The sequence below is a fragment of the Oryzias melastigma genome, linkage group LG17 (assembly GCF_002922805.2).
Source record: "Oryzias melastigma strain HK-1 linkage group LG17, ASM292280v2, whole genome shotgun sequence".
Taxonomy (NCBI): domain Eukaryota; kingdom Metazoa; phylum Chordata; class Actinopteri; order Beloniformes; family Adrianichthyidae; genus Oryzias; species Oryzias melastigma.
In genome coordinates, this window is record NC_050528.1 from 19,789,913 (window position 1) to 19,813,645 (window position 23,733).

The window sequence follows — 23,733 nt, forward strand, 5'->3', positions numbered from 1 at the left end:
AGAGTTGCATTGTTGCAGATCCCAGCCATTCACTAAAGAAGAGGTTAAAAAAATGCAGATGAGGGTTGGTAAACGTATACCATCTTTGGATAGAACCGATAGAGTGGCAACATGAAACCCAACACCCTACAAACAGCCCTCCTGGTGCCAAAGTGAAATCTAAACCCACAGTGACACACTGGAGACAGGAACCTGCAACATCGGCCACAGAGGTCAAAGTCGCTGCTGGGGGAGAATTGTAGGATTTTTTCTCATTCACATAAAAATAAAGACTTTCACATTCCAACAAATCAATGTCCAAGATTTTTGTTTTTTGTCTAAAAACATCACATCCAGTTTTCTGATCCAACGATTGACTGCGTATGTATGGATCCAACACGATTTGAATTAAAAAATACTCAGAATTGCACTTTTAGTTGTAATTTATTTTGTTTGGGTCCTTTATTTTCACAGAAATGCTACAAGAACATGTTAAAAACACAAAAAAGACTATATTCATTGTAGTGGGTCTTTAAACCCAACCAGACTACTATTGCAGTTCCTCAAATGACCACTGGAGGCTTGTTTTAAAAAAGGAACATTTTCCCACTGATTTTAAACCCTTCTGCTATCCTAGGCACGTTAATGTTAGGAGGAGTCTGGAACCCACAAGACACTGCGCCAAACTTTCTTTTTTTTTTCTTTTTAAATTATTTTTGATATTCACTATTGTTAATGACAGACATGAAATCCTGTCCACCTTCAAAGTAAGGGTGGGGTCATATGGACCCCAAAAGATAGCACAAGTGAAAAAGTTTGAGCCAAAAATAAACATATTTACATTCTGGTGTAAAAATTGTGTTGATAGTTTGCTTTTTATCCCCGACAACTGTGTGTGTGTGTATCTAGGGTTATCTGTAACCCCTATTATTTGCATCTGGAGGTTTTATCGGCTGATTAAGGAAATGGTTTTATCAGTCAAATGTTTGAAATAATGTTGGGATACATGGAGTAAACTCCAGTCAGTGTGGTCGCTCCACGTCTTTGTTTTTTCACCTGTTGTTTCACTGGTTGTCTCTTTGGAGGATAATCTAATATTCTCTCCAGTAAATAAACTTCTTCCTGTGGCGGGTCCATTGTGACCTGGACCTTGATGGAGTTGGTAGCATTTAGCGTATTTTTCTTTCCAGTGCAGTTGGAGGCCGATCAGATGTTTTTTCAGGAAGCACCAGCCTCAGCCTCCTTCTCGGGGAGGAGCCTCCTTCTGCTGACAGGTACTCCTGCTGCAGCAGAGCAGCTTCAGAAGAGGAGACGACCTGTGAGGATGCTGAAGGGACAAAGCCTTCCACTTCTTCAGTTAGATCCACATCTCCAGTTGCCATGTTGGCTGGTGCATCTTCAGGATTGCAGCCTGTTTCTGACTGGCTGTTGCTGGGTAATATATTCTCCACTGTGGTCACTCCTTGAGGAGCTGCTCCACCCACATCCTCCTGGTTCTGATCAGCGGGCCTTTGCTTGGATCCCTGAGATTCCGGAGGTATCTGGAGAAGGGCTCCCTCTGTCAGAATGGTTCGGATCTGTCCTGAGTCCGGCTTCAGAGCTGCTATGAGGGAGTTTTCGGGAACCAGCTGGGACTGCACAGGTGCTGTGTTAGCTTGCAAAGCCTGAGCAAGAACCTGGTTACTTTGAAGAGAAGGAACTAAAGGCACAGTTCCTCCTGGAGCTCTTGGAGTCACGTTTAGTCCTCCTAATGCGATCCCAGGGGAGAGGAAATTAGCTGGACTCCCAGGAAGCAGCGTGTTCGATCCCGGAGTCGTGATTTTAAGCAAAGGATTCCCTCCTTGGAGAGAAACGTTGCTGCCGATTGAAGGTGCGGCGGTTGTCCCAAGCAGAGACAGGTTGCTGGTGCTATTCGTCCCAGCAGAAATAAAAGAGAAGGGATGTTTGGGAGGAAGCCGGGCATTACCTCCTTGTGCTGTTGCAGGATACTGGAAACCGTGCAAACTTTGTGTGGGTGCAACAGCAGAAGCTGCCTGTTGTTCAGCAGGCTGGGATGTGTCGTCACCCTGGCCAGGATCTGCACTTCTCTGACCTTCTTCATCATTTGTGGAGGTTGGTTCTTTCTGCTTAGCAGACGTTTCTCCATCACCTCCTTGATTCTCTTCTTTTTCTCTGTTTTTTGCTTTTTCTCCGGAGGATTTCCTCTTTTTCTCGCTGCCATTCTTGCTTCTCTTTGCAGACTTTCCTTTCTGGGGCTTCTCCAGTCTTTCCTTTTCATCCCGTTTTTTCTTTTTGCTGCTTTTCGGGGTGCTTTTCTCCAATCGCGGTTGGACTTTGCTTTTTCGTACAGGGTTCAAGTTTAGTTTGACTTTGAATGGACGACTGGATGGATCTCTGTGTGTCCTTTCTTTCATTTCCTCTTTACCAGAGCTTGGACGATCTTCCTCCTCCAGATTGTTCCTCTCTTGATTAGTTTTGAGGCTCTCCAGATCAAAAGTGACATTCCTGAGCCCACCACTCCTCGTCGGGTAGTGACCGCTTCTTTCTCTGCTGTTGTGAGCAGATGTATCTCCATAGTAGGACTGAGGCTTTCCATATCTCACATTGTGTTCTGGTGGGCTGTACATTTTGTGGAAGTACTCACCATTTGGAATCCTTTTGCGGCCTGAATCTGGACTATTTTGGGGATTCAAACTTCCTATTTGCAAATGAGAAGAGTTTCTTTGGCCTCGTGCATACAAGTTTTCAGGGACTTCCCTGACTGAGGTTCTTGTTTGAAGACTTGTCCTCCCTTCCTCTTCCATCTTTACCCTTCTCATCTCTTGATGGTCTCCCTTCTTTATCCCTCCATTCATCCAGTAGTCCCGTCTCCCTGGGTTGGACCCTGGTAGGGCAGTTCTATGGTTAGGGAATTGCAAACAGCCGTCATTTTCATCTGCTCTGACTTTAGCATGGCCATCTGTCCACGCATCCACAGCCACCGCTGCCTTGTTCCTGCTGTTTGCTGCCAAGAAGAAATTTCTTCTTCTATCAGTAACATCAAGGTGGCTGACGTGATTCGCCACGTTTCGTCGCTCTTGCTCTTTTTCAAGTCTTTCTTGACGTTTTTTCCTCTTGGAGATTTGGTAGTAGATCAGGACCCCCAACAGAGTCAAAGCAACGCCACCTGAGAAACGACAAGACACGGGTCAGTGATCCCACGTACCCAAATGATGATGTTAACCAGTTGCTGGGGGTTTTTCATCATTACTGTCAGGTAATGTCAAAAGGGGTGGGGCCTGTCCACAGACACAAACCTATTGGTTCCAAAAAACCTTCACACACATTCATGAGAACAACAATAGAACAAAATTTAAATCCAGAGGTTTTCCTTCATTGAAATGTAGGTTATGATCAACTTTCAGCCCAGAACAACAAACCCAATTATGATACTTCCCCCACTGTGCTTTGCAGTCAGTGTGAAATGTCTGTTCTGATCCCCACATTCCTTCTGCCCACCTACTCAGCAAAAGACTCTGTGAAAAGTTCTGAGTTGTAACTGATCCTTGTATTTGCATGATTTATATTTAGAAAATGAACATAAACAGGATTCTCACCAATAAAGCACATGACTGCAGTGATGGCCATATCTCGAGCGTACTCGTGAGGCGTCACTCCGGCTTTGGTCTCTATCTTCACTGTGATGTTCTGATTGGACGGGACGCAGTTGGCCTCGGTCAGCTCTAGAACCGTGGTCACAGCGGGGTTGTCGGCGCTCACACACACCATCCTGCGGCCGTTATAAAGGGTCTGACAGTAGGATGAAGAAAAGTCAGTTTATCTGATTAAAGCCTAAAACCATCACTTCATGTTAATTTCATATTTTTAATAAATACACCATATCATGATTTTATCATATTTTTATAGCAATTAATCCAACATAGATGAAGAAAATGGGATTGTTTTGAATTTGCAAAAATGTTGTGCACCTTGTCAGGTTGCTGAATAAAAGCTGTCAGAACGGCGGCGAGCTCCAGCAGCTCACAGGTGCAGTTCCACGAGTTGAGGTCCAGATTGAGGTTGGTCAGCCAGCTGAGGTAGGAAAAGGCTTCAGCAGGAGCAGAACTCAAGCGATTCCTGGAGAGATCCAGAGTCCTCAGACCCACCAACCCTTGGAAACTGAGATTATGAAAAAAATTAACTGAATTAGCACTTTTTTTTTGTTTGCATCTCAAAACCATTAAAAAAAATGAAAAAAAACTTGCCACCTGTTCTGGTCCAGATGATCGATCAGATTGTCTGACAGATCCAGACTCTCCAGTTGTCTGAGGTCATTCTGAGGAAAGGAACTGGAGTCCAAACTAGTTAGTAGATTTCCCTCCAGCTTCAAGCTAACCAGAGCCTTTGTGCCTCTGAACCAGCCAGCCTGTATCTGCACAGAACAAACAGATGCTTTTTATTTGATTAGCTGTCAACTTTAGCAGAACGTGATTTAACAGATTTAAAGCTATTTTTTAAAAAATGTTAGAAAAACTTGGTATTTTACTAAAGAAAATACCATACCATGCTGATGAGGTTGTGGCCCAGAGCAAGAACCTTCAGCTGAGTCAGGTTGGTCAGAGCTCCTCCCTGTAGGGCGTGGCTCGTCAGGAGGTTGTGGTCCAACAGGAGGGTGTGGAGGAGCTGCAGGCTTTTGAAGGCCTCTTTTCCAAGTTCTGAGATTTGGTTATTGCTTAGACCTTAACAACAGAACACCATAAACATATGTAAGCAGGCCTCTAAATTAACTATTTTTATTGGCCGGTAACATTCAAAGCCAAACATTTTTGTGAAAACATAATTTGTGCATTTGAAAGCAAAACAGTTATTCTTTTTATTTATAAAATTTCAGTTGATTATTTTTTTGTCTGTGAATAAATCACGACCTGATTGATGCTGACGTTGTGAGTGTCCACTTTGTAGCTCACAGTCTGTTTTTCTAAATATTTTTTAATTATGATTTTTTTTTTTTAGAAGCATAATGCATTAAATAAAAAAAGAACACCACCTTTTTTATTCTAATTAAATGCAATATGCTTCCATAAATATTAAAAGTAGTGGTTCACAATAAAATCATTACTTTACTAATTTTTGTCTTTTTTTTTTCCCAAAAAATGTCATGCATTGAAAAAAACATAAAAACATGCATATATTGAAATATATGCAACATTTCACATTATTGTGTGCTTTCTTGCATTTGTGAGTCCTAGTCAGTCAGTTAGTTAGTTAGTTAGTTAGTGTTGTCTTTTATGTTAATTCTTTGATGCAGTGGTACTTATGGACACAGAAATACAGATGAGTTCTCACCTAAAACTGTGACGTTGCTGAGTTCAGACAGTGCAGCAGGCTGGACTGTGGAGATGGAGCCCTCCGTTAGCAGCAGAGCCTGGGTGGAATCTGGAGCCACTGATTTCACAAACAGCAGGAGCACATCAGTCACTGATGCTAACAAGAGAAACTCAGTTTCTATGATTTTGTGGCTCTGTCCAAATTCCTTAACATGTAATTGTGTAGGACTATCTGGTGATCTTAATTTTAATGCATTTCGGACACGGTGCTCACTACTTTAAAAAAATGACACTCAGAATATGATGTCATCAGTTTGCTAAAGTAAAAACCTGAAAAATGTGAACTTTTTATGAACCTGCTGTGTTCTGGTGAGGAAAACTTGGATAATTTATTTAAAAAAACATTTAAATAAATTTTTTAAAATTACAAATCATTCAATGCATTGTGATATATATTCACTTTAGTGAGCATTGATGTATGCTAGTTTTCCGCAGACTTCTTGGAAATTTCTTGCACAAACGCCCTATATTGTGGGGAATTTGAACACAACCACATTTTAAAATGACTTCTTCCTTTGTTCACCTTTTTTCCACATTTTACTGAACTTACTGATAAAATTTACTTTCAGACATTTGTTGGGTTTCATTTCATAAATTCCACACAACCTTTTAGATTACATTGCTATTTAAAATTTTACAGTGTATTTATTTTTGCCAGAAAGAAGCACACATTTGTGCAGTTTGGTCAGTTTTTTGGGTTTACTTTAATTATTAGTAATTAATGTTGATATTATATAATGTTGATGGTATACGAAAGCAGGAATAAATATTATTTATGAATATTTTAGGTTTTGATTCAATACTTTGTTGTCTTACTTTTGCTTTGAACATATTTTAGGCAATCTTTAACACAGGAAGAAGAGATGTACTCATGGAGAAAAGGTTAGAAACCAGATTAACTTAAAAAAAAGTACAGTTGCATGTGGAAAAAATATATTTTTGAGCTGTACTGTCCCTCTGTTTAAATAATGTGTTGTGGACGATTTAGATTTGCTTATGTGAACCCAGAAAGCAACTTATAGCCTCATAATCACAAAAAGATACAAAAGTGAGTTCAAGTCTTAACATTCTGATATATTTTATTCATCATTTCCCTTAAATACACTAGACAATGATACAACTCAAATTAGTTTTTTTTGCAATCAAATCACTGCTGGAATTTGGTAACTATGGAGCTGAAATGATAAACTTCTTACCAATAATCTGAGCGAGTCTCTGACAGATGACAGCATCCTCCGAACAAACCACACAGGAAACGGGGCACGCTGGTTCAGAAGAAACTCTCGGAGCTCTGATAACTGGTAGCAGCAACATCAGCAGAATTCCTTGGAAAAAAAAACATAATTTTTCACATTTTCTTGTATTTTTATGGCAATTTTGAGTTCTTATAGGATCCTCACTGGTCATGTTGTGTGATGGGGAGGTGACATGTCGTGAGGTGGCATCTCTTCCACAAGCCTGGAACCTGATGGAGCTTCATGTCACGCACATGTTCCACCTGAAAAACAGTTCATTTCAGCTTTTATGACCTGCTCTGAGCTGTTTGGGTAATCACTTTATAGGGGAAAAAAGTCATTCATAATAAGGACAAAAATGTGAATTCTGTGTTCTTTAGCATGTGTTGCTAACACAAACAAGCATGTGTGTGTTTGTGTTTGTGAGGTGTCGTCATGGGAGGCAAAGGCTGTCCCAGGAGGATGCTCCGGACACTGTAGCAACATGAGGCCTATCCTGTTTCTGCTGCAGATCTCGAACCTCTCACCGTGACCTCAAACGTCGTTAGAGCCTGTTATCTGCTTCATCAGGAAAGCACATAAACGTCTCACAGACAGCATCAGTCGCAGATACAAACTTCAACTTGCAGAATCAGCACTAACACAAGATTCTTCCGTGTATTTTGGGGAGGAACATGCACCAAGCTTCATTGTTTTAGCACCTGTGTCCTGCTTTCACAGCATGACAGATGCTGGAAGCTAATTCTCCTGTCAGATGGGATTTGAACAATCCCCAGGAAGTATTTATCATTCGTTTCATTAAATGAAAAGTTCTGCAAGTGAAGCACAAACCTGACAGTAAGAGTTTGTTTCTTTTGTATCGTAGGAATAAAGATATTTATTTTTGAAACAAAGATTGAACCGAAAAATACCAATACACAAGAGGATGGTTTGCACACATTTCAAAACTGTATTATATATATGATTCTGGACACAACATTAAGCTTTAAAGCGGATTTTTTTTTAATTGAACCCCAGAAGTAAACATCTATTAAGAAATCTAAAATAACCCTTCTTCATGCGTCAAAGCACCTGAAAATGACAACATTAAAGCATTTTGGACTCAGTTTGTCAAACTATTTCTGATTTATTCTGCAGTTTTGCACAGATCTTAAACTGCTTTTAATTTTAAATTAGATCAAAATGTTTCTTTTGTTGCTCTCAGCTTTGACCAATTTTGACAAATATTTCATATTTCAAAAACGAATATACGTGTTTACATTTTTTCTAGAAATGTTTAAAAAGCAGAATAGTTCAGATTTATTCTGAATGAGACAGTCTGAAAAATGGAAAAAAATACGAGCAATATGGTGTCCATGTATTTTTCTTTATTAAATAAAATATACTACAAATGTAAATCAACTAGATACACTGTTGCCAGTTAGTTCTGGTCAAAACCAGTTTAATGTCCAAAAACCAATTAGAGGATCATCCAGGGTTCACAGAGGTGCCCACATAGAACAGCCTCAATCATATTAGTGTGCATGGTGGTGCATAATTAATAAAAAAAACACAAAGTGAAATGAACAAGGCATTGGAAAATCATTTTAGAACTGTATGAAAATAATCATGACCTTTAGAGAAGAAAAAAGCTAAAAATGAAGAGTAACAACAAATAATTGGAATATAAATTAAAAAATAAGGAATAATTTCTGTTATTATCAAAGCCTTTTTGAATGAAAGAAATTTTAATAAATCTGTTTCATTTTAGTTTTCAGGTCAGACAGATGTGAGATTTTCTAAAATATAGAAAATCTGGGTCACTTCAAATAGTTTATTTATTAAAAAAAAAAAAACAAAACAAAAAAAACGATCCTTTAAATGAACCCTAAAAGGATTTACGGAGGAAGTGAAGCTTCAAGATGCAGGTTTTCCTTTTGACTTAAAATGAGAAGTCACAAAATTTGTAGAATATGTGTAGAAAAAGAAGTCTAAAAAAATAAAGTATTGAAGGGTAAATAAAGCAGGATCCATGAGGACTAATTTGATAACAAAAACTAGCAGCTCTCATCCACTAAAAAGGCTAAAGTGCTTACCTGTTGAAGTTCCACCCCTCCTTAAAAGAGTTGGTACACTCCAATCACATTCTAATCCATAAAAATGATGTTTCCCTCAGAAAAGTGAGTTCAGTTTAAAGCACAACCATTTTCAGACGCTCTGGGAGGGCCGCATGTACTAAATAAAGGGACGTCCAACTCAGGTTACCAAGGAGACCGCTGAGCATGCCCAGTAAGAGAGCAGTTACCTGAGAAGCACAGGTGTCACGTCTGACTCAGGAATGACCCTCCAACCTTTCCTCTGAAGATAATGACGGTCAGCCAAAACAATCAGTGATTTTGAAGTCGATTTATTTTCAGCAATCAGTCCACGCATGAGTGGATGAAAACAAAACAAACAAAAAAAATAATATATACATCATTAAAAAATGCATTTTGTACCTTTTTTTTTATGTATCAAAATTTTATCATTAAAAAATGTAAATATTATAGTTATTGATCTACTTGCATAGTGTTGATATATAATGAATTGTGAATTTTCTTCAGCAAAAAGACAATATCACAGCTTGTCATTAAATGGTCAGGACAATTTTCCCAGCAGCCCCAGGAGACTCGATGATGTCATGGTGGGCCTGAGCCGCCTTTTCTAGAGGGTAATGGGACCCGACGATGGGACGCAGCCAACCAGCCTCCATCCCAGCATAAAGGAGCGCCGCACACTCCTTCTTCTCCTCCTAAAAGACGAGAAATATAAATACAATTTATGAAACTGATGATTAATGAGAAATGCTGTATTTCTTTTGCAATCAAAAAGACTTAACTTTTAACAATATTTGTGTTTCTAAAGGGAAGATCAAAGCTTCTGCAGAAACTAAATTAATCTGAACCTCTTTTAAAGTTTAGTCATTGTAGTTAGTTGACAAAACATATTTTTATGGAGAATAAAATATTGAAAGTTATTTATGGTTCAAGTTTATTCATTCTTGTAAATTTCCATTTGTTGGATCAATAATGATTCTTTTTTTCTTTTTTCTTTTCTCTTACAATTACCAGTAAATATCTGTTTAGACTGAGTTTTTTAATGGTTAAATAGTTTTAGTTCATTAAAATGCACCCATAATATTACACACATAAAAAAGCAAAAAAGAATTTCACCTGCATCAATTCTTGTAAAAATTGTTAGATTTTGATTTATTAGGGGGAATTATCAGCCCTAGTTTTAAGGGGAAAAGGTCACTAAAGGGTCACCTTTACTGGTGCATCAGCATGTTTACCTGAGTGGCGCAGAAAAGGGCCACTCCCATGATGCAGCTCTCTTTGGCCATGGTGTCTCGAGGGTTGATCTCTATGGAGCCTCTGGAGCCAACCACCTGCAGAGAACAGAGAACTCCATAGATTTACCGGGAACTCCTGTAGAAACAGATGCTGGGGTCATACTGACAGTGACGCGTCCTCCATTGGCCATCATCTGGAGGTCTTTGCTGAGGTTTACATTGGACAGCATCTCCACTATGATATCTACACCAGCACCACCTGTGGCCTCCTGCAAAACATCAAACCCATCCTGCAACTTCTTCTTTAAAGTCCAAATCTTTTTTTTTGTTGTTGTTGTGGATACCATGATTTTGTCCGTGTAGCCCTCCTCTCTGTGGTTGAAAATGAGGTGAGCTCCGTTGCTGAGAGCCAGTTTCATTCCTTCAGGTGTGCCTGCCGTTCCCAGAACCCTGAGGCCCAGAGCGCGGGACAGCTGGCACGCGGCCACGCCCACCTGGTGGTTGAGAACGCAGGTAAATGGCTATACGGTTTGAATCAGTACAGAGCGATCCCAAATGAGTTCACTCTCACTATTAAACTCATCAACCTGAAAACAGGTGATGTAAGGACTCAAAGACGCAGTGACAATCGCTCAGGAGTTACGTCTTTCTATCTGAAAACATCAGGAAAATCTGTAAAATTTTGATGTTGAAGTTCCTTAATATGAGGATATACTCTCTGATGATGGAAGACATTTATTAAAAAAACAAGCTTAATAATATGCAAAAAATTACTGGGAATCAGCCGATTGAAAAAGAGCTTGTATTGTGTTGCACTGCAACAAAAGCAAATTTCGGATGAACTACTGCCGCTCTGCAGAAACTTTGTCGTAGAAAACAACACAGGTTTTTGCTTTTTGGCTAAAAACAACATAATCATAATTAAAAGACCACTGGGAATGCTTTTAATTTACATCAAAAGATATTCAGAGTGGGACTTTAATGGATGTAATCTGCTTTTGTGTATCAAATTTTACAAAGATTGATCCTCACCCCTCCGCTGGCACCATGGATAAGGACTGTCTCTCCAGCTTTGGCACGAGCTCTGCAGCAGACAGAACACCAGTTTAAAAAATAAACAATACAATTTGCTCACAGAGGGTTAAAAATCAATTTTATTTAAATTTTGGTTTTAAAAAATATAAAGAGTGTTATGTTTTTGCATCTGGATGATTTCGATAATGCACTTAAAACCTCAAAAAGTAGAATTTTTATGGTGTGGGCCCTTTAAAATTCACAACGATTTGAGTAAAGAAATACTCAGAAATGCAGTTTTAGGCTTCATCATGTCCTCCATCATCAGGAAAATGCTCAAGAACACTTTAATTGGAGTGGGTCTTTGAAAAAATAGGTGTCATGTAGTGTTTGCAATCTGTTTGATGTGTAGCAAACTAAAGACATACCTGTGAACAAGCGCTCTGTAGGCAGTGAAGTATGGGATGCCTATGGCCGATCCCTGAGGGAAGTCCAAGGCATCAGGCAGCCAGTGAACACTGTCCTCAGCTGCTACAGTGAACTCGGCGTATCCTCCAGACACCGTGGAAGTAGTGAAGACACGATCACCTGCCTGAAGAACAGAAACTCATTTCAATTGGGTCGTTTGGATTTTGGTTAGATAGTGTGATGGAAACGCAAATATCCAACCTTCACTGCAGTGACTCCCTCTCCAACTGCTTCCACCACTCCTGCCACATCAGTGCCCGGCGTGTACGGCAGAGTCGGCTTCCTGCCGTGGCTTCCAGAGCGGATGTAGGTTTCCACAGGATTAACTCCACAAGCCCGGACTTGGATCAACACCTTCATCAGAGTCACAGATGGCAATGAGTGTGGCAGAGGCCTTAAACACCCCCAGGTTTCAAACAGCAGAAAAATATGTACAATCTTATAGACTGTCCATGTATTTATTTAGCTCTTATTGTTGTAACCTGTTGGACAGCTAAAGGTCCTTGTTATGGAACAATAAAGTTTTATTTCAATCTCATTCATGTTTTTATTGAATCTGGATATTTCCTTTTAATGTGTGACTGGGTGTGAATCTGTCAATGTAAAATTTGCAATAAAGTTTTTTTTTTTTTTTTAAAACAACCTAGAGAGACACGACTGGAGTTTTAAGGAGCCTTGAGAGCATGCAGGCTTTTCCAGAGTGGACTCCCTGCAGGTGTTTCCTTCTACACTGCAGCCTGATCTCACCTGTCCGCTCCGTGTCTCACCTGTCTGGGTCCGGGCACGGGGACTGGCACGTCCGAGCACAGTCTGAGGACGGTCGGGCCTCCGAACTCACTCACTCTGATGGCCCTCATCAGTCTGCTGCCCGACATGTCCGCACACTCACTCACCCTGCAGGGGAGGTCAGAGTCCACTGACAGCCCCGGACTATAGAGGACTCTTCTTCTTCTGGGATTTATTTGACTTGACTCAGCAGCGCCCTCTTCTGTCCATTTGAAAACATATATCCAAAAGAAAACATTTCACTTCAAAGAAAATTGTGTTTTTGGTGTTTTAACAGAATTATTGAACTTGAACTTGAATTAAAAAAATGAGATTTAAACTGTGCTTCTAAGGTGATGATAACCATCAAGGTTCCAGACCTTTGGTAGAGTACCAAAGCTTGGGTGACAAAAGCTCATCCAAGTAGTTTCTGATTACATTTACATGTCTTTAGACCAAATCTACAAAAACTGAGAGATAAGAATGCTTAAAAATAGTTGCGAAAATACCAAATCTATCGTGGAAGGCGATCGACTGCCGATGCAGGATCAAATCCCTGGCTTGGCAATGTTTTTTCATTTTACTTTTTTTGTTTTTCTGACCTATAGCGATAGATTTTGTTATTGCAATGCTTCTTTTTTGCTCTTCTTCTTTTTAGACAGACATATATTCATTTTGGTTGGCTCGCAGGCACCGTGTTGGTGACCCCTGCTTTGTACACTGCACTGAGTCTCACTGCAAGGTTTAATGAAAAGTTGGCAGCCCTGTAAATATGTTATTAAACAGTAATGAACTTCAATTAAAATTGGATAAAAAAACACATTATTATAATAATATTCAGCATTATGCTAAATATTTTTATTACAAAATTATTTTTAACATAATAAGCATGATTTAAAGCAGAAATTAGATGTATTTAATAATAAAATGGCCAATTAAAATTTTCTGTGCAAGTTTTTCACAATTTCATGATTTTTAGATATATTTATTGAAAATACTTTTATTGGAGTGTTGTTTGACTGAATAAGGTCGTATTTATATATTTAATTATGAACAGTTTGGGATTTCATATTTTATGGGCTCTAGCTTTCTGACAGTGACAACAAACTCAAGAAAAGAAGGTCCCACCGAGATTTGAACTCGGATCGCTGGATTCAGAGTCCAGAGTGCTAACCATTACACCATGGAACCAGATGGCGTTGCGAGTCGCAGAACTTTAAACATATATGGTATTAGCGTATTTATACCACTAGTGTATTCATGGTATTTTCTATCAATGTAATGTATTGTCTAGTCTGCTTAATCTCTCTTGAATTAAAAAAAAAAAGTTGAGTTATGTCTCAGAAATCACTTCCGTGTTGTATCATGACATCACATCCGTTCATGCTGCCCGGAACTGACTGACCATAATGTGACGGCTTCCTCGATAGTAAACTATTTCACAACAAGCCGGGCAGCTCATCCGCATGAGCGAACATTTATTCAACCTGGAGGTGTGGAATCAGGTCTGATTCGGATTACAGCGTTTACATTTGTGTGAAAGCGATGGCGACAAGGAGCAGACTGCTGCTGCGGAGGCTCCTCGGTGCTCGCAGTGTTTGGTGTCACTCCTCATGTGGAGGACTTCTGCTGAGGAGACCTCAACTCAGAACCTCAAGCTGCTCTAAAAGACTTTACACTCCTCCAGCCTCTACAGGTTTCATTAGATTGGCAGTTTAATAACTGACAACATTACACTCCGTCATTGTTTACTGTCTTGTTTTGGTGTCAGGTCCTAGCAGCCTGTCATTGAGGAGTCATACCTGTGGGGAGTTGAATATGGGTCACGTGGGAAAGAGGGTCACTCTGTGTGGCTGGGTCCAATACCTCAGGTATCTTTTTTTTTTCCAGTTATCTTTTAATTTTTTAAAATGCAATGAAACACTTTGACTATTTTGTTTATTTGTGAATTTACATCAGAAACGTGTTAACTTTGATACAAATTTGGCCACTTGGACTTTTATTAAATACACTTTTGTCATTTTTACTCATAAAAAAGCATCACTTTTCTGTCAACAGGCAAGACCTGTTTGTCATCCTCCGAGATTTTAGTGGCCTCACACAAGTCCTTGTTCCTCAAGAAGAGGTATGGAAGGTTCCCACCATTTAAATCTGTTAGAATCAATTAAATTGGGAAGACAAAAACAACTTTTGACCACAAAGTTCTTTTGTTTGTTTAGTCTGCAAGTAAAGTTAAAGCAGATCTGTGTAATCTCACTGTGGAGTCAGTCGTCATGGTTACAGGGACGGTCAGAAAACGGCCAGCCGGCCAGGAAAATAAGGTTTGTGTGCAAAAGATTTTTACCTATATAACATTTGAATCAACAGTTTTCTCAAACAATGTTCTCATTTTCAAACCAGGAAATGACGACAGGAGAAATTGAGGTTCTGGCTGAAAACGTGGAGGTTTTTAATGTATGCAAGAAGCTCCCCTTTGAGATGAAAGAGTTTGTCAAAGTAAGCATCCTAATGGAAGCTCTATTCTTATGTGTTTTTTAATTAAGCTGTAAAGAAGCAATGCTGCTGTGTCTGACTGTGCAGAAGTCCGAGGCTCTGCGGATGCAGTATCGCTATCTGGATCTGAGGTCGTCATGGATGCAGAAGAACCTCCGGCTGAGATCCCAGCTGGTGATGAAGATGAGAGAATTCCTCTGCAATGAGCACGGTATGGACATCGATTGTTCTTTCATTGATACATATCAGATCCAGCTCAGTGATTCTGTTTGCTCTGTTTTTAGGGTTCGTTGATGTAGAAACACCGACTTTGTTCAAAAGAACGCCGGGGGTGAGGTGGTCTACATTTGATTTAATGAAAAGGAATAACAAATTCCAAACTCCCAAACAGAGAAAGATAACGGTTTGTGTTTTAGGGGGCCAAAGAGTTTGTGGTTCCATCCAGAGAGCCGGGCCTGTTTTATTCTTTGCCTCAGAGTCCGCAGCAGTTTAAGCAGCTCCTCATGGTTGCAGGTGTGGACAGGTGAGCCTCAAAACACTGACAATCAGCAACTTCCCTTAATAACTTTAGTGCTTTTTTTATTTTTACTGCCTGCAGTTTGTTAAAAAACAGGCCAAAATTATTTAAACACTGGAAATGGAACTGGAACATTTGCAAACATTTCTCCCTAAAGACTAAATGCACTGCATCAAAAAAATTAACATTGGGCTAAAATATAAACATACATGTATTACAGATGAGACATTTACACAAACACTCTTTGATTCATGATTCTTTTATTTTACTTTCTCTTACATAAACATTTTTCACACTGACATTTTATTCTTTTACTTTTTGAGTGTTACTACTGGCATATTAATACAGAAGTACAACATAATTTAATGTAATAAAAGCCTCACATGTTCTATTTCAATCACAACATCTGCTTCCTTTTGTGAAGGTACTTTCAGATCGCTCGCTGCTACAGAGATGAAGGTTCCAAACCAGACCGTCAGCCGGAGTTCACACAGGTGAGGCAGAAGGTGATGCTGTGTCCAGAGCCTTTTTATTAGGGGGGCAGAGTCTGTCCTTTGGACCCGCCCACAACCGCTCTGCAGAAACTGTCTAAGAAAATGGTGCAATTTTTAAAATTTTGGCAGAATAATGATAATTTAAAAAATCACTGGAAACACTTTTACAATAGATCAAAAGATGACTTAAATGAATGCCAAGAAGTTTAGAATGTGTAATGAAATTACTTAATTTTCTTTGTTTTTTTTAGCACAATTTAACTCTTATGATTAAAAAAAAGAAAAGTATGTAAAGGTAAATTAGTGCATATGCATTTCTTTTTATTTGGCTACCAATTTAGCAAAATTCCACAAACACAATCGTCAAAAATTTGAAAAAGAAAATTCTTGTAAACTTCCCAAAATAATTACATCTTTAAGTTGTACAGCATTCTCATACATGTGAAAAATTAATAGACAGTACAGACTTTGTCCTGATTGACATAACTCACTTATTATTTTTTAAACTAATGTGACCTGAAACCGTTTTTAAGCATGACAGCAGCTGGAAAAGTCTAACTAAACCAGAGTCGGTCGTTCAGCGTTTGTTCCTCACATTGCGGTTGATGGACTTAAACAACCACACGTCAAAGCAGAGATTGTCTTATGAAAATCTGGGGTGGACGTTGCCCCTGATCCCCCCTCTAGACACTTTTCTGTAACTCTCAGGATGTCTCTGGTCCTTTTAGAGCAGCATTTTCCCTAAGACACTTGTGCCTCCCACTCACCCAGGTGGACATAGAGATGTCTTTTGTGGAGCAGGAAGGCATCAGGACCCTGGTGGAGGGCATGCTGCAGCACTCCTGGCCTGCAGAGAAGGGCTCTCTTCAGGTTCCCTTTCAGACTATGACGTATGAGGAAGCCATGAGAGACTACGGCGTAGACAAACCGGATACAAGATTCAACATGAAGGTGGGCCCCCAGAACCTTCAGTTTATTGAAGTTACTGGATGACAAAGCCAAACCCTTCTAAACACTGTTATCAAATATTACTTACAGCACAATTTTCTACGTATTTTAATGCTAAATGTTACTTAAAATATTGATAAACTCACTAGTTTTATTCCAGGCTCCAAACAGAATCTGTATGTTGGTTCTATTAGGATCTTGATGCACTTAGTTAATTAAGAGTAACATGAGACAAAGTGCATTTAAACGCTGGTGTTTCCCCGTCTCTGCAGCTGATGGACATCAGTGATGTTTTCTCATCAACACAAGTTGAATTTCTCAGATCGGCTCTGGACCAACCAGAAGGCTCCGTTCAGACCGTCCTTGTTCCCTGTGGAGCGGTAAGAAGGAAACCCTTCCATTAAATTGACTGAAAGAGGAGGACATGGCTTTAAGTGAATTGTGAGATTTGTGTTTTGCTGTATTTGTCTGTCAAAACTCTTTTACTTCCTTGTGTTTGGTGACAGAAACTTTTCACTGGAAAAGAGCTGGAGGGAATAAGACAGACAGCCAAAACGCAATTTGGACAGGTAGGTCATGGATTAATTTTTCATCTAAACATTTTTTATCTTTTTTGTTTGATTAGCTTGACTGTTTTCAATTACAATTACTTTTAGTTTATTGCTGTTTATCCCTGTGTCGTTTTTAGGAGCTCAGCCTGGTGCTCGTCAGGACAGACGGGACATTGAAGTCTCCTCTGAAGAAGCTGCTGTCTGCTTCTCTTACAGAGGATCTGATGAGGAAGACTCGAGCCCAACCAGGAGACCTTCTGCTGATAGCAGCCGGCCCCCTCCACACTGTGGTACGGTCCAGCTGTTCTGTGATGTGAGTAGGTAGACAGAGGGAGGGTAAGATAAAGTTTGTCTTTGTTGGTTGCTCTGCCCCCAGCGCCCCCTACTGGGAGGTCTTCGTCTGCATTGTGCGCAGCTGCTGGAGTCTCACGGCTGTTCAGTCCGGGACCCTTTAGCCTTCCACTTCCTCTGGGTTGTCGACTTCCCTCTTTTTTTACCCAAAGAAGACGAGCCGCAGGAGCTGGAGTCGGCCCATCATCCGTTCACTGCTCCACTGCCAGAAGATACTGCTTTACTCTTCACAGAGCCACACAAGGTCCTCATACTGCACCTGGATGTTTGTGGAAAAGTGAACTAAATGTGTGCAAAGTTTCATGAGACTGTCCCCTACAGGTGCGCGGTCAGCACTATGATCTGGTGTTGAACGGTTGTGAGATTGGGGGCGGATCCATCCGCATCCATAAGGCTTCAGAACAGCTTTACGTCTTAAAAAACATCCTTAAGGTCAGTAAGACAAAGACTTGCTTCTCTCATAGCTGCAGTTATGATTAATACTCCAAGTTATCTGATAATTGAAAATTAAACTAGAAATAATTATTGACCACAAGCTTTTTCCTCTGCAGGAGGATGCCAGTCAGCTCACTCACCTGCTGGAGGCTCTGGACTCAGGGGCGCCCCCTCATGGAGGCATTGCTCTAGGTGAGCCCCTCTTTGTAGTTACTTTTGAAACATATGCAGTTCATAAGCTTTAGCAGTTTTTGTTTAAATGTATGCACATATTTCAGAGAAACATGAATCTGTTCTTCCCTAAAAACCCACTCCAGTCATCTTTTGACCTATTTTAAAAGCGTTCCCAGTGCTCTTTTAATTATGATTATGTCCTTTTTAGCAAAAAATAAAAAAACTTGTACTGTTTTTTAGAACATAGTTTCTTCGGAGCAAAGTAATATGAAGAAATTATTAAAAAATACAACTTTAAGCTTAATTTTCTCCTCCTCTATTATGAGAAAAATGCCACAAGAACATGTTAAAAACACCCAAAACATGATTTTTAGCAGAGTGGGTCTCATAAAGGTAACATTATATTTCTAACAGAAATTATTTTTTAGGGATTCCTTTAAAATGATTTTACATTTAAATAAATTTGCAAAAGTTTTTTTTGGGGGGAGGCATTACAAAGCCCCTAAAGGGACATCAAAGTTTAAACGAAAATGTCACAACACCTAACAAATACTTCAAATTCAAATTCAAATTCAAATTCAACTTTATTTATATAGCGCTTTTCCTGCTTTCAAGCATCTCAAAGTGCTTTCCACAGCAACATGAATAACAGAAAGACAGAAAGTAAAAACAAATACAAATAAAATAAATAAATAAATAAATAAAAACACATTAAAAATCCAGCAACATGCACATCCCGCAAGTAAAATATCCAATAAAAACATGTGGGCATATAAGAACTAGGTAAAAGCTATACTAAAAAGATGAGTTTTGAGCTTTTTCTTAAAAACCTCCACAGTGGATGAAGCCCTCACATCCTCAGGCAGGCTGTTCCACAGGCGAGGTCCACAGTGCTGAAATGTGGCCTCGCCATGGGTTTTTGTTCTAACTTTTGGGACCACCAGCAGACCTGCACCTGAGGACCTGAGGGTTCTGGGAGGGTCATAAACTAAAAGTAAATCTGATAAAAATGAAGGTCCAATACCATGTAAGGCCTTGTAAACCAATAAAAGGACCTTAAAATCGATCCTGAAGCTGACTGGGAGCCAGTGCAAAGATTTCAGAATTGGAGTTATGTGCTCCTTCTTCCTGGTCCTGGTTAAAAGGCGTGCCGCCGAGTTTTGGACTAGCTGCAGCCGATTTATAGTGCTTTTCTTAGCACCAGAAAGAAGAGCATTACAATAATCTATTCTTGATGTTATGAAAGCATGTATCAATATTTCAGCACTGGCTCTGGAGAGAAAGGGACTCACTCGGGCAATATTTCTGAGATGATAAAATGCAGTCTTTGTAACATGATTTGTGTGAGCTTCAAAGGTAAGATCTGCATCTAAAATTACACCGAGGTTTCTGACTTTACTGCAACTCTTTTTCCTTCAGGTTTGGATCGGCTGGTCTCCATTATAGTCGGAGCTCCCAGTATCCGCGACGTCATTGCATTCCCAAAGTCGTTCCGTGGGCACGATCTCATGAGCCGTGCACCTGACATGGTCTCAGACCGGGAGCTGAGGCCCTACCACATTTCTGTCAAATGGCCAACTGAACAGGGAGGAGAAGAAGGGAAGCAACAGGACTGACAAGTGTTACCCCTTCTGCCCTGGCTGCCAACAAGAAGTCTGAGAAGAGTAAAGCTACTGCAGGCTGGTCTGCATAGACTATACAACAGCATCCTAGGAGATGTTGCAGATGTTGCTGCCTCGTGATTAATCACATTTCATTTTATGTTATAGTCCTTCAAAATAAAACGTTACTTTTCATAGACGATGCTTTCTACTGTCTTTAAAAAGCTGATTATTTTACATTATTTTGGACAACAAAATACATTTGCTTGATTTAATCTAGAGCAAAGTAGTTAAACTTGAACCTAATTTCTGGCGAAAATGTTTAATATTTCTTTTAAATATCATAACCATAAATCCATGGTGTTTTTATGGGATTTTCCAACAGTTGCACTCCACACACAGCCTAAAAAATGTCTTATCTAAAAGTGAATGACAGATGTCAGAAATTCCCGGGTTGTTGTAAACCAAGAAGGCCAGGAGGGGGCAGTGCAGCTCACAACAATGTTGGTTATTCAGGGAAAATGTGTAGAAGCTCCTTTAATGGAGTAACACCACGATTTCCTGTAATAGATAGATGTTTTAGAGGTGTGTGTTATGCTGTAAAAGACACCAAATTTGTTTTTCATGTCTGTTGGGTGTTTTACTCGGGTATCTGTTAAGTTTTAGTTTGAGATCGCAGGCAATAAGAAGCTCAGATGGACAAAAAAAAAGCCCCATTGAGGTATACTACATTTAATTTTTATTAGTTGCAAAATATAAATTCCTGCTGATTTTGCTAAAGACAAACTAGATTTTTCAGTGAAACTCTGCCAAAGTTGAATTGTTGCATCACTGAATGGACTCCCAGGGCTTATAATAACACATTTTAAGAGGTGTACTTTTAACAAAGTAGCACTGGAAACATTTTAAATGACTCGCAAGAGACAGGATGCAAACTAGTCATATAAGGAGCTTAGGTACAGAAAGGTGGAAGGTACAGACATTTTACAGTGACTTGTTTATGGGGCATTGCTTTTGAAAAAAGGGGTAATTAAAATCCAAAGAGAAACTATTAGGTTGTATAACATTACGTTCTGAAAGATTAAGCATGTGGCATTGCAGTGTCAGCACTGATCATGTTGTTCAAATTGCTGAAAATGTTTCAAAGTTCACCTATGGCTCAGAAAAGAGTCATCTTGAACTCACTTTGATTTCATGTCAAAGTAAAACAGTGAGAAATGTAAAATTATGCGGTAAAAGATAAAGCAAACATTTATTTTTGATGTTTTTAATGTTAGAATTATGGAAATGGGTAGTTTTGAAATACAAAAGGAAAAAGTTATGACAATTTCGCTTTTACAGTGAAGTTATGAACAATAATATTGTTTTTTTCAATGAAATATGACACTTCTGTGGACAAAAAAAAGAAAAAAATACAATTAAAAATCACTTTAAAAATGAAAAAGATAATATTTTTAGTTCAATAATCTCGCAAAACAATCTTCAGATGACTTTTTTTTCTTTTCTTTTTTTTTTTTTTTTTTTTTAAATATCATTTTTATCTTTTGCTACACTTATCTTGAAGTCTTGAGTTAAACAAATAAGGATATCCGGCTAATTGTGTAACGTCATAAGTAACCCGGAAGAGGAGGAGTCAGTCGTGACATCTGCACGTCGAGAGTAAAAATGTCGGAACAGAGCTGTGATTGTTCCGTCTGTTCTTTGGCACCGGTGAACTCTTTGCTCGTTTTAACAAGTGAACGTTGAGAACAAGTATTTGCTGAGCTGGTATGAGAGCGGAATGTCGTTTCAAATTGAAACTAAACTAAGTAACTGTTTAATTGTCTGTAGACAGTTTTCTAGATATGCTTAACAGCTAGCTAACCCTGTTTGGTTATTTGTCAGCTGTAGTGAAGCTCGTTTTTCTCTGTTCCTGAGTCAAAATCTTCGAGGCAGCAGCACGTCAAGGATCGAGCAGGACCTCGGAGAGTTTTTGCTGCTGGGAGAGCCACGTCAGCCTTCTGTTCTATAAAGTAGTTGTTTGCTTCACCTTTTTTAGCCAAACAACCCTATTTTTCCTGCTATAATGGCACCTATGGGGATTCGGCTCTCCCCTCTTGGTGTGGCGGTGTTTTGCCTGCTGGGACTCGGCATCATCTACCATTTGTATGCTGGCGTGATCTCCAGCCGTCTGTCTGCCTTCAGGTCAGGACTTTCCCTCTCTGTAACTTGATCGTTTCTGTTTGAAGTCTGATTTAAACAAAGTCTCAAATGCATTTGATTGTATTCTATTTAAAAACCAATATGCCAGCTTGAACTGTGAATGATTACACAGCAGAAACAGCTTTTGCTTTTTTTATTTTTTGGAAGCAGTCATCGTTATTGATGCTTTAAATAACATTTTTACATTTTCTAAATCACCAAAGGAGCTTTTTAAAAAAAGTATGATCTCAAAAAATGTGTGGCATTTTTTCAGAGTTGCTGGACTGCATTCATTTCTTTTTTTTTTTTTTTTAATTCTTCTACTTGACAAATGGATTTACTAATTTAGATGGCAAAATTAAGGCAGTTTTGTCAATTAAAGACAGCCCCATTAGAGGAGCCAGTTAAGGTGGCTCGAGCAACTGGTGCAGATGCTTCCTGGACGCCTCCCTGGGGAGGTGTTTGAGGCATATCTCATTGGGCGGAGGCCCCGGGGAAGACCCAGGACACAGTAGAGAGAGTATGTTTCTCAGCTGGGCTGGGACTCTTGGGGTCATCCCCCAGAGGAGCTGGAGGAAGTGGTTGGGGAGAGGGGGGTCTTCGCTTTAGATTGCTGCCCCAGCGATCCGGTCACAGATGAGCAGAAGAAAGTGAATGAGACAAAATGCCTGTCGTAAGCTGAGCAGCTGACTCAAAATACTGTGTCCCTTTGTGTCTGTAGGCAGGTTAAAAAAGTGGATTTGAGAGAACTTCTTGCCGTCTCGGTGGAGGCTGCAGTACTCGGTGGTAAAGAGGTAAGGGTCCCTGGTGGTAACAACTCCTGAAAAACATTAAGTGGAATGGAGGCTTCATTCTCCTTTTTATTTCAAGGTAAAAAGAATACGTGATGAGAACAGTCTGAACGAGAAATCCAAAGGAGAAACAAGAGAGGGGGCCAAAGAGCTGCTGACCACGGGTGACCTGCAATCTCACAGGAAGATGTTCAACCTTTTAAGCAACACTTTCCCTGATGTCACGGTGAGTCGAGCGTCTGTAGACTTGTTTATTCTAGTGTGTTGGCTTAACCATGTGATCTATTGCTAAATGTTTTATTCTTAAAGACCTGCTCTGAGGAAAATCATCTTTATAACATGTTGTTGTGGCGTTTTTCTGTTGGTGGAGGACATAGATAAAGAATGTTGTTGTGAATCAGGAGCATGCAGAAATACTGTTTGGAAAAGATTGTATTTGTTATGTAGAAAATACTCTAGGCAGTCACAAGCTCTCTATTCTGCTCCATTCTTGCAGACGAATAGATCCACATACATCTGTTTTCCTCTTCTAATAAAGTCCTGCCGCTCTCCAAAAACTTGAAAACAACATTTTTTTTTATTATTTTGGCTAAAAATTGCCTAATTATGATTGAAATATGATGGGAGTGGTCCATTAAACCAGATATTATGGGTCACTAGTAGAAGTTGATCTAAAGGTGGGAAGTGTATCCTTTTCAAGTATGGGAATGTGATATTTATGCGTCTTTACCTTTAGGTTCACAGTGAAGAACATGACAACGTTTTGGATTCAGTAACCTGGGACAAAAAAATACCAGCTGAAATATTAGAAAAAGTCAAGGAAAGTACAGAGGTTCCTGCTGACAGCATCACCGTGTGGATCGATCCTCTAGATGCAACTCAGGAGTACACAGGTAGGAAGTAACTAGATCAAAATCTATAAGTTGTAACACAAACGTTCTTCAATTTAGTATTTGCTATCTCTCCTTAACTCCAGGATGATCACGCTTAGGTGGTTTTAGATAGATAAAGATGTTAAGCAGTTCTTAATAGTTCTAGAGTTGCAACGGATTACTATCTA

General features: G+C 39.5%; 4 protein-coding genes across 6 annotated transcripts in view; 2 read left to right on the plus strand and 2 right to left on the minus strand.

Moving 5' to 3' along the window:
* Positions 1 to 467: 467 nt before the first annotated feature.
* Positions 468 to 8,905, minus strand: lrrc53 (leucine rich repeat containing 53). 2 transcript variants are annotated; one of them, XM_024273272.2, is made up of 9 exons: positions 8,656 to 8,905; positions 6,746 to 6,843; positions 6,542 to 6,670; positions 5,305 to 5,403; positions 4,522 to 4,697; positions 4,227 to 4,390; positions 3,948 to 4,137; positions 3,576 to 3,768; positions 468 to 3,145 (listed from the first exon to the last, which is right to left on the minus strand). In XM_024273272.2, the coding sequence occupies exons 2-9, from the start codon at positions 6,750 to 6,752 to the stop codon at positions 1,149 to 1,151; spliced, it is 2,955 nt and encodes a 984-aa protein (XP_024129040.1). In that variant the 5' UTR covers positions 6,753 to 6,843; positions 8,656 to 8,905; the 3' UTR covers positions 468 to 1,148. The 2 variants fall into 2 exon arrangements, with proteins under 2 accessions (XP_024129040.1, XP_036072343.1); XM_036216450.1 differs by having other exon boundaries at positions 6,542 to 6,843.
* A 153-nt stretch (positions 8,906 to 9,058) lies between these two features.
* Positions 9,059 to 12,362, minus strand: cryz (crystallin, zeta (quinone reductase)). Its single transcript, XM_024273276.2, has 8 exons — positions 12,140 to 12,362; positions 11,574 to 11,726; positions 11,333 to 11,496; positions 10,923 to 10,974; positions 10,235 to 10,384; positions 10,058 to 10,159; positions 9,891 to 9,986; positions 9,059 to 9,350 (listed from the first exon to the last, which is right to left on the minus strand). Exons 1-8 carry the CDS (start codon positions 12,245 to 12,247, stop codon positions 9,189 to 9,191), a joined length of 987 nt encoding a protein of 328 aa, XP_024129044.1. The 5' UTR covers positions 12,248 to 12,362; the 3' UTR covers positions 9,059 to 9,188.
* A 1,148-nt stretch (positions 12,363 to 13,510) lies between these two features.
* dars2 (aspartyl-tRNA synthetase 2, mitochondrial) lies at positions 13,511 to 19,901 on the plus strand. The gene is made up of 17 exons (XM_024273273.2): positions 13,511 to 13,833; positions 13,909 to 14,008; positions 14,196 to 14,262; positions 14,357 to 14,458; positions 14,538 to 14,633; positions 14,718 to 14,841; positions 14,915 to 14,961; positions 15,047 to 15,153; positions 15,572 to 15,641; positions 16,413 to 16,592; positions 16,862 to 16,969; positions 17,096 to 17,158; positions 17,278 to 17,430; positions 17,517 to 17,735; positions 17,813 to 17,923; positions 18,043 to 18,118; positions 19,520 to 19,901. The coding sequence occupies exons 1-17, from the start codon at positions 13,683 to 13,685 to the stop codon at positions 19,714 to 19,716; spliced, it is 1,971 nt and encodes a 656-aa protein (XP_024129041.1). The 5' UTR covers positions 13,511 to 13,682; the 3' UTR covers positions 19,717 to 19,901.
* A 1,407-nt stretch (positions 19,902 to 21,308) lies between these two features.
* Positions 21,309 to 23,733, plus strand: part of bpnt2 (3'(2'), 5'-bisphosphate nucleotidase 2) — a 7,691-nt gene continuing 5,266 nt past the window's right edge. Inside the window, exons 1-5 of one of the 2 annotated variants that reach the window (XM_024273275.2) lie at positions 21,309 to 21,468; positions 21,740 to 21,885; positions 22,604 to 22,676; positions 22,753 to 22,899; positions 23,410 to 23,566. In XM_024273275.2, coding sequence (XP_024129043.1) covers positions 21,767 to 21,885; positions 22,604 to 22,676; positions 22,753 to 22,899; positions 23,410 to 23,566 — 496 coding nt within the window. In that variant the 5' untranslated portion in view covers positions 21,309 to 21,468; positions 21,740 to 21,766. Of the gene's footprint in view, positions 21,886 to 22,603; positions 22,677 to 22,752; positions 22,900 to 23,409; positions 23,567 to 23,733 lie in introns of both variants that reach the window. The other variant, XM_036216243.1, reaches the window with a different exon arrangement.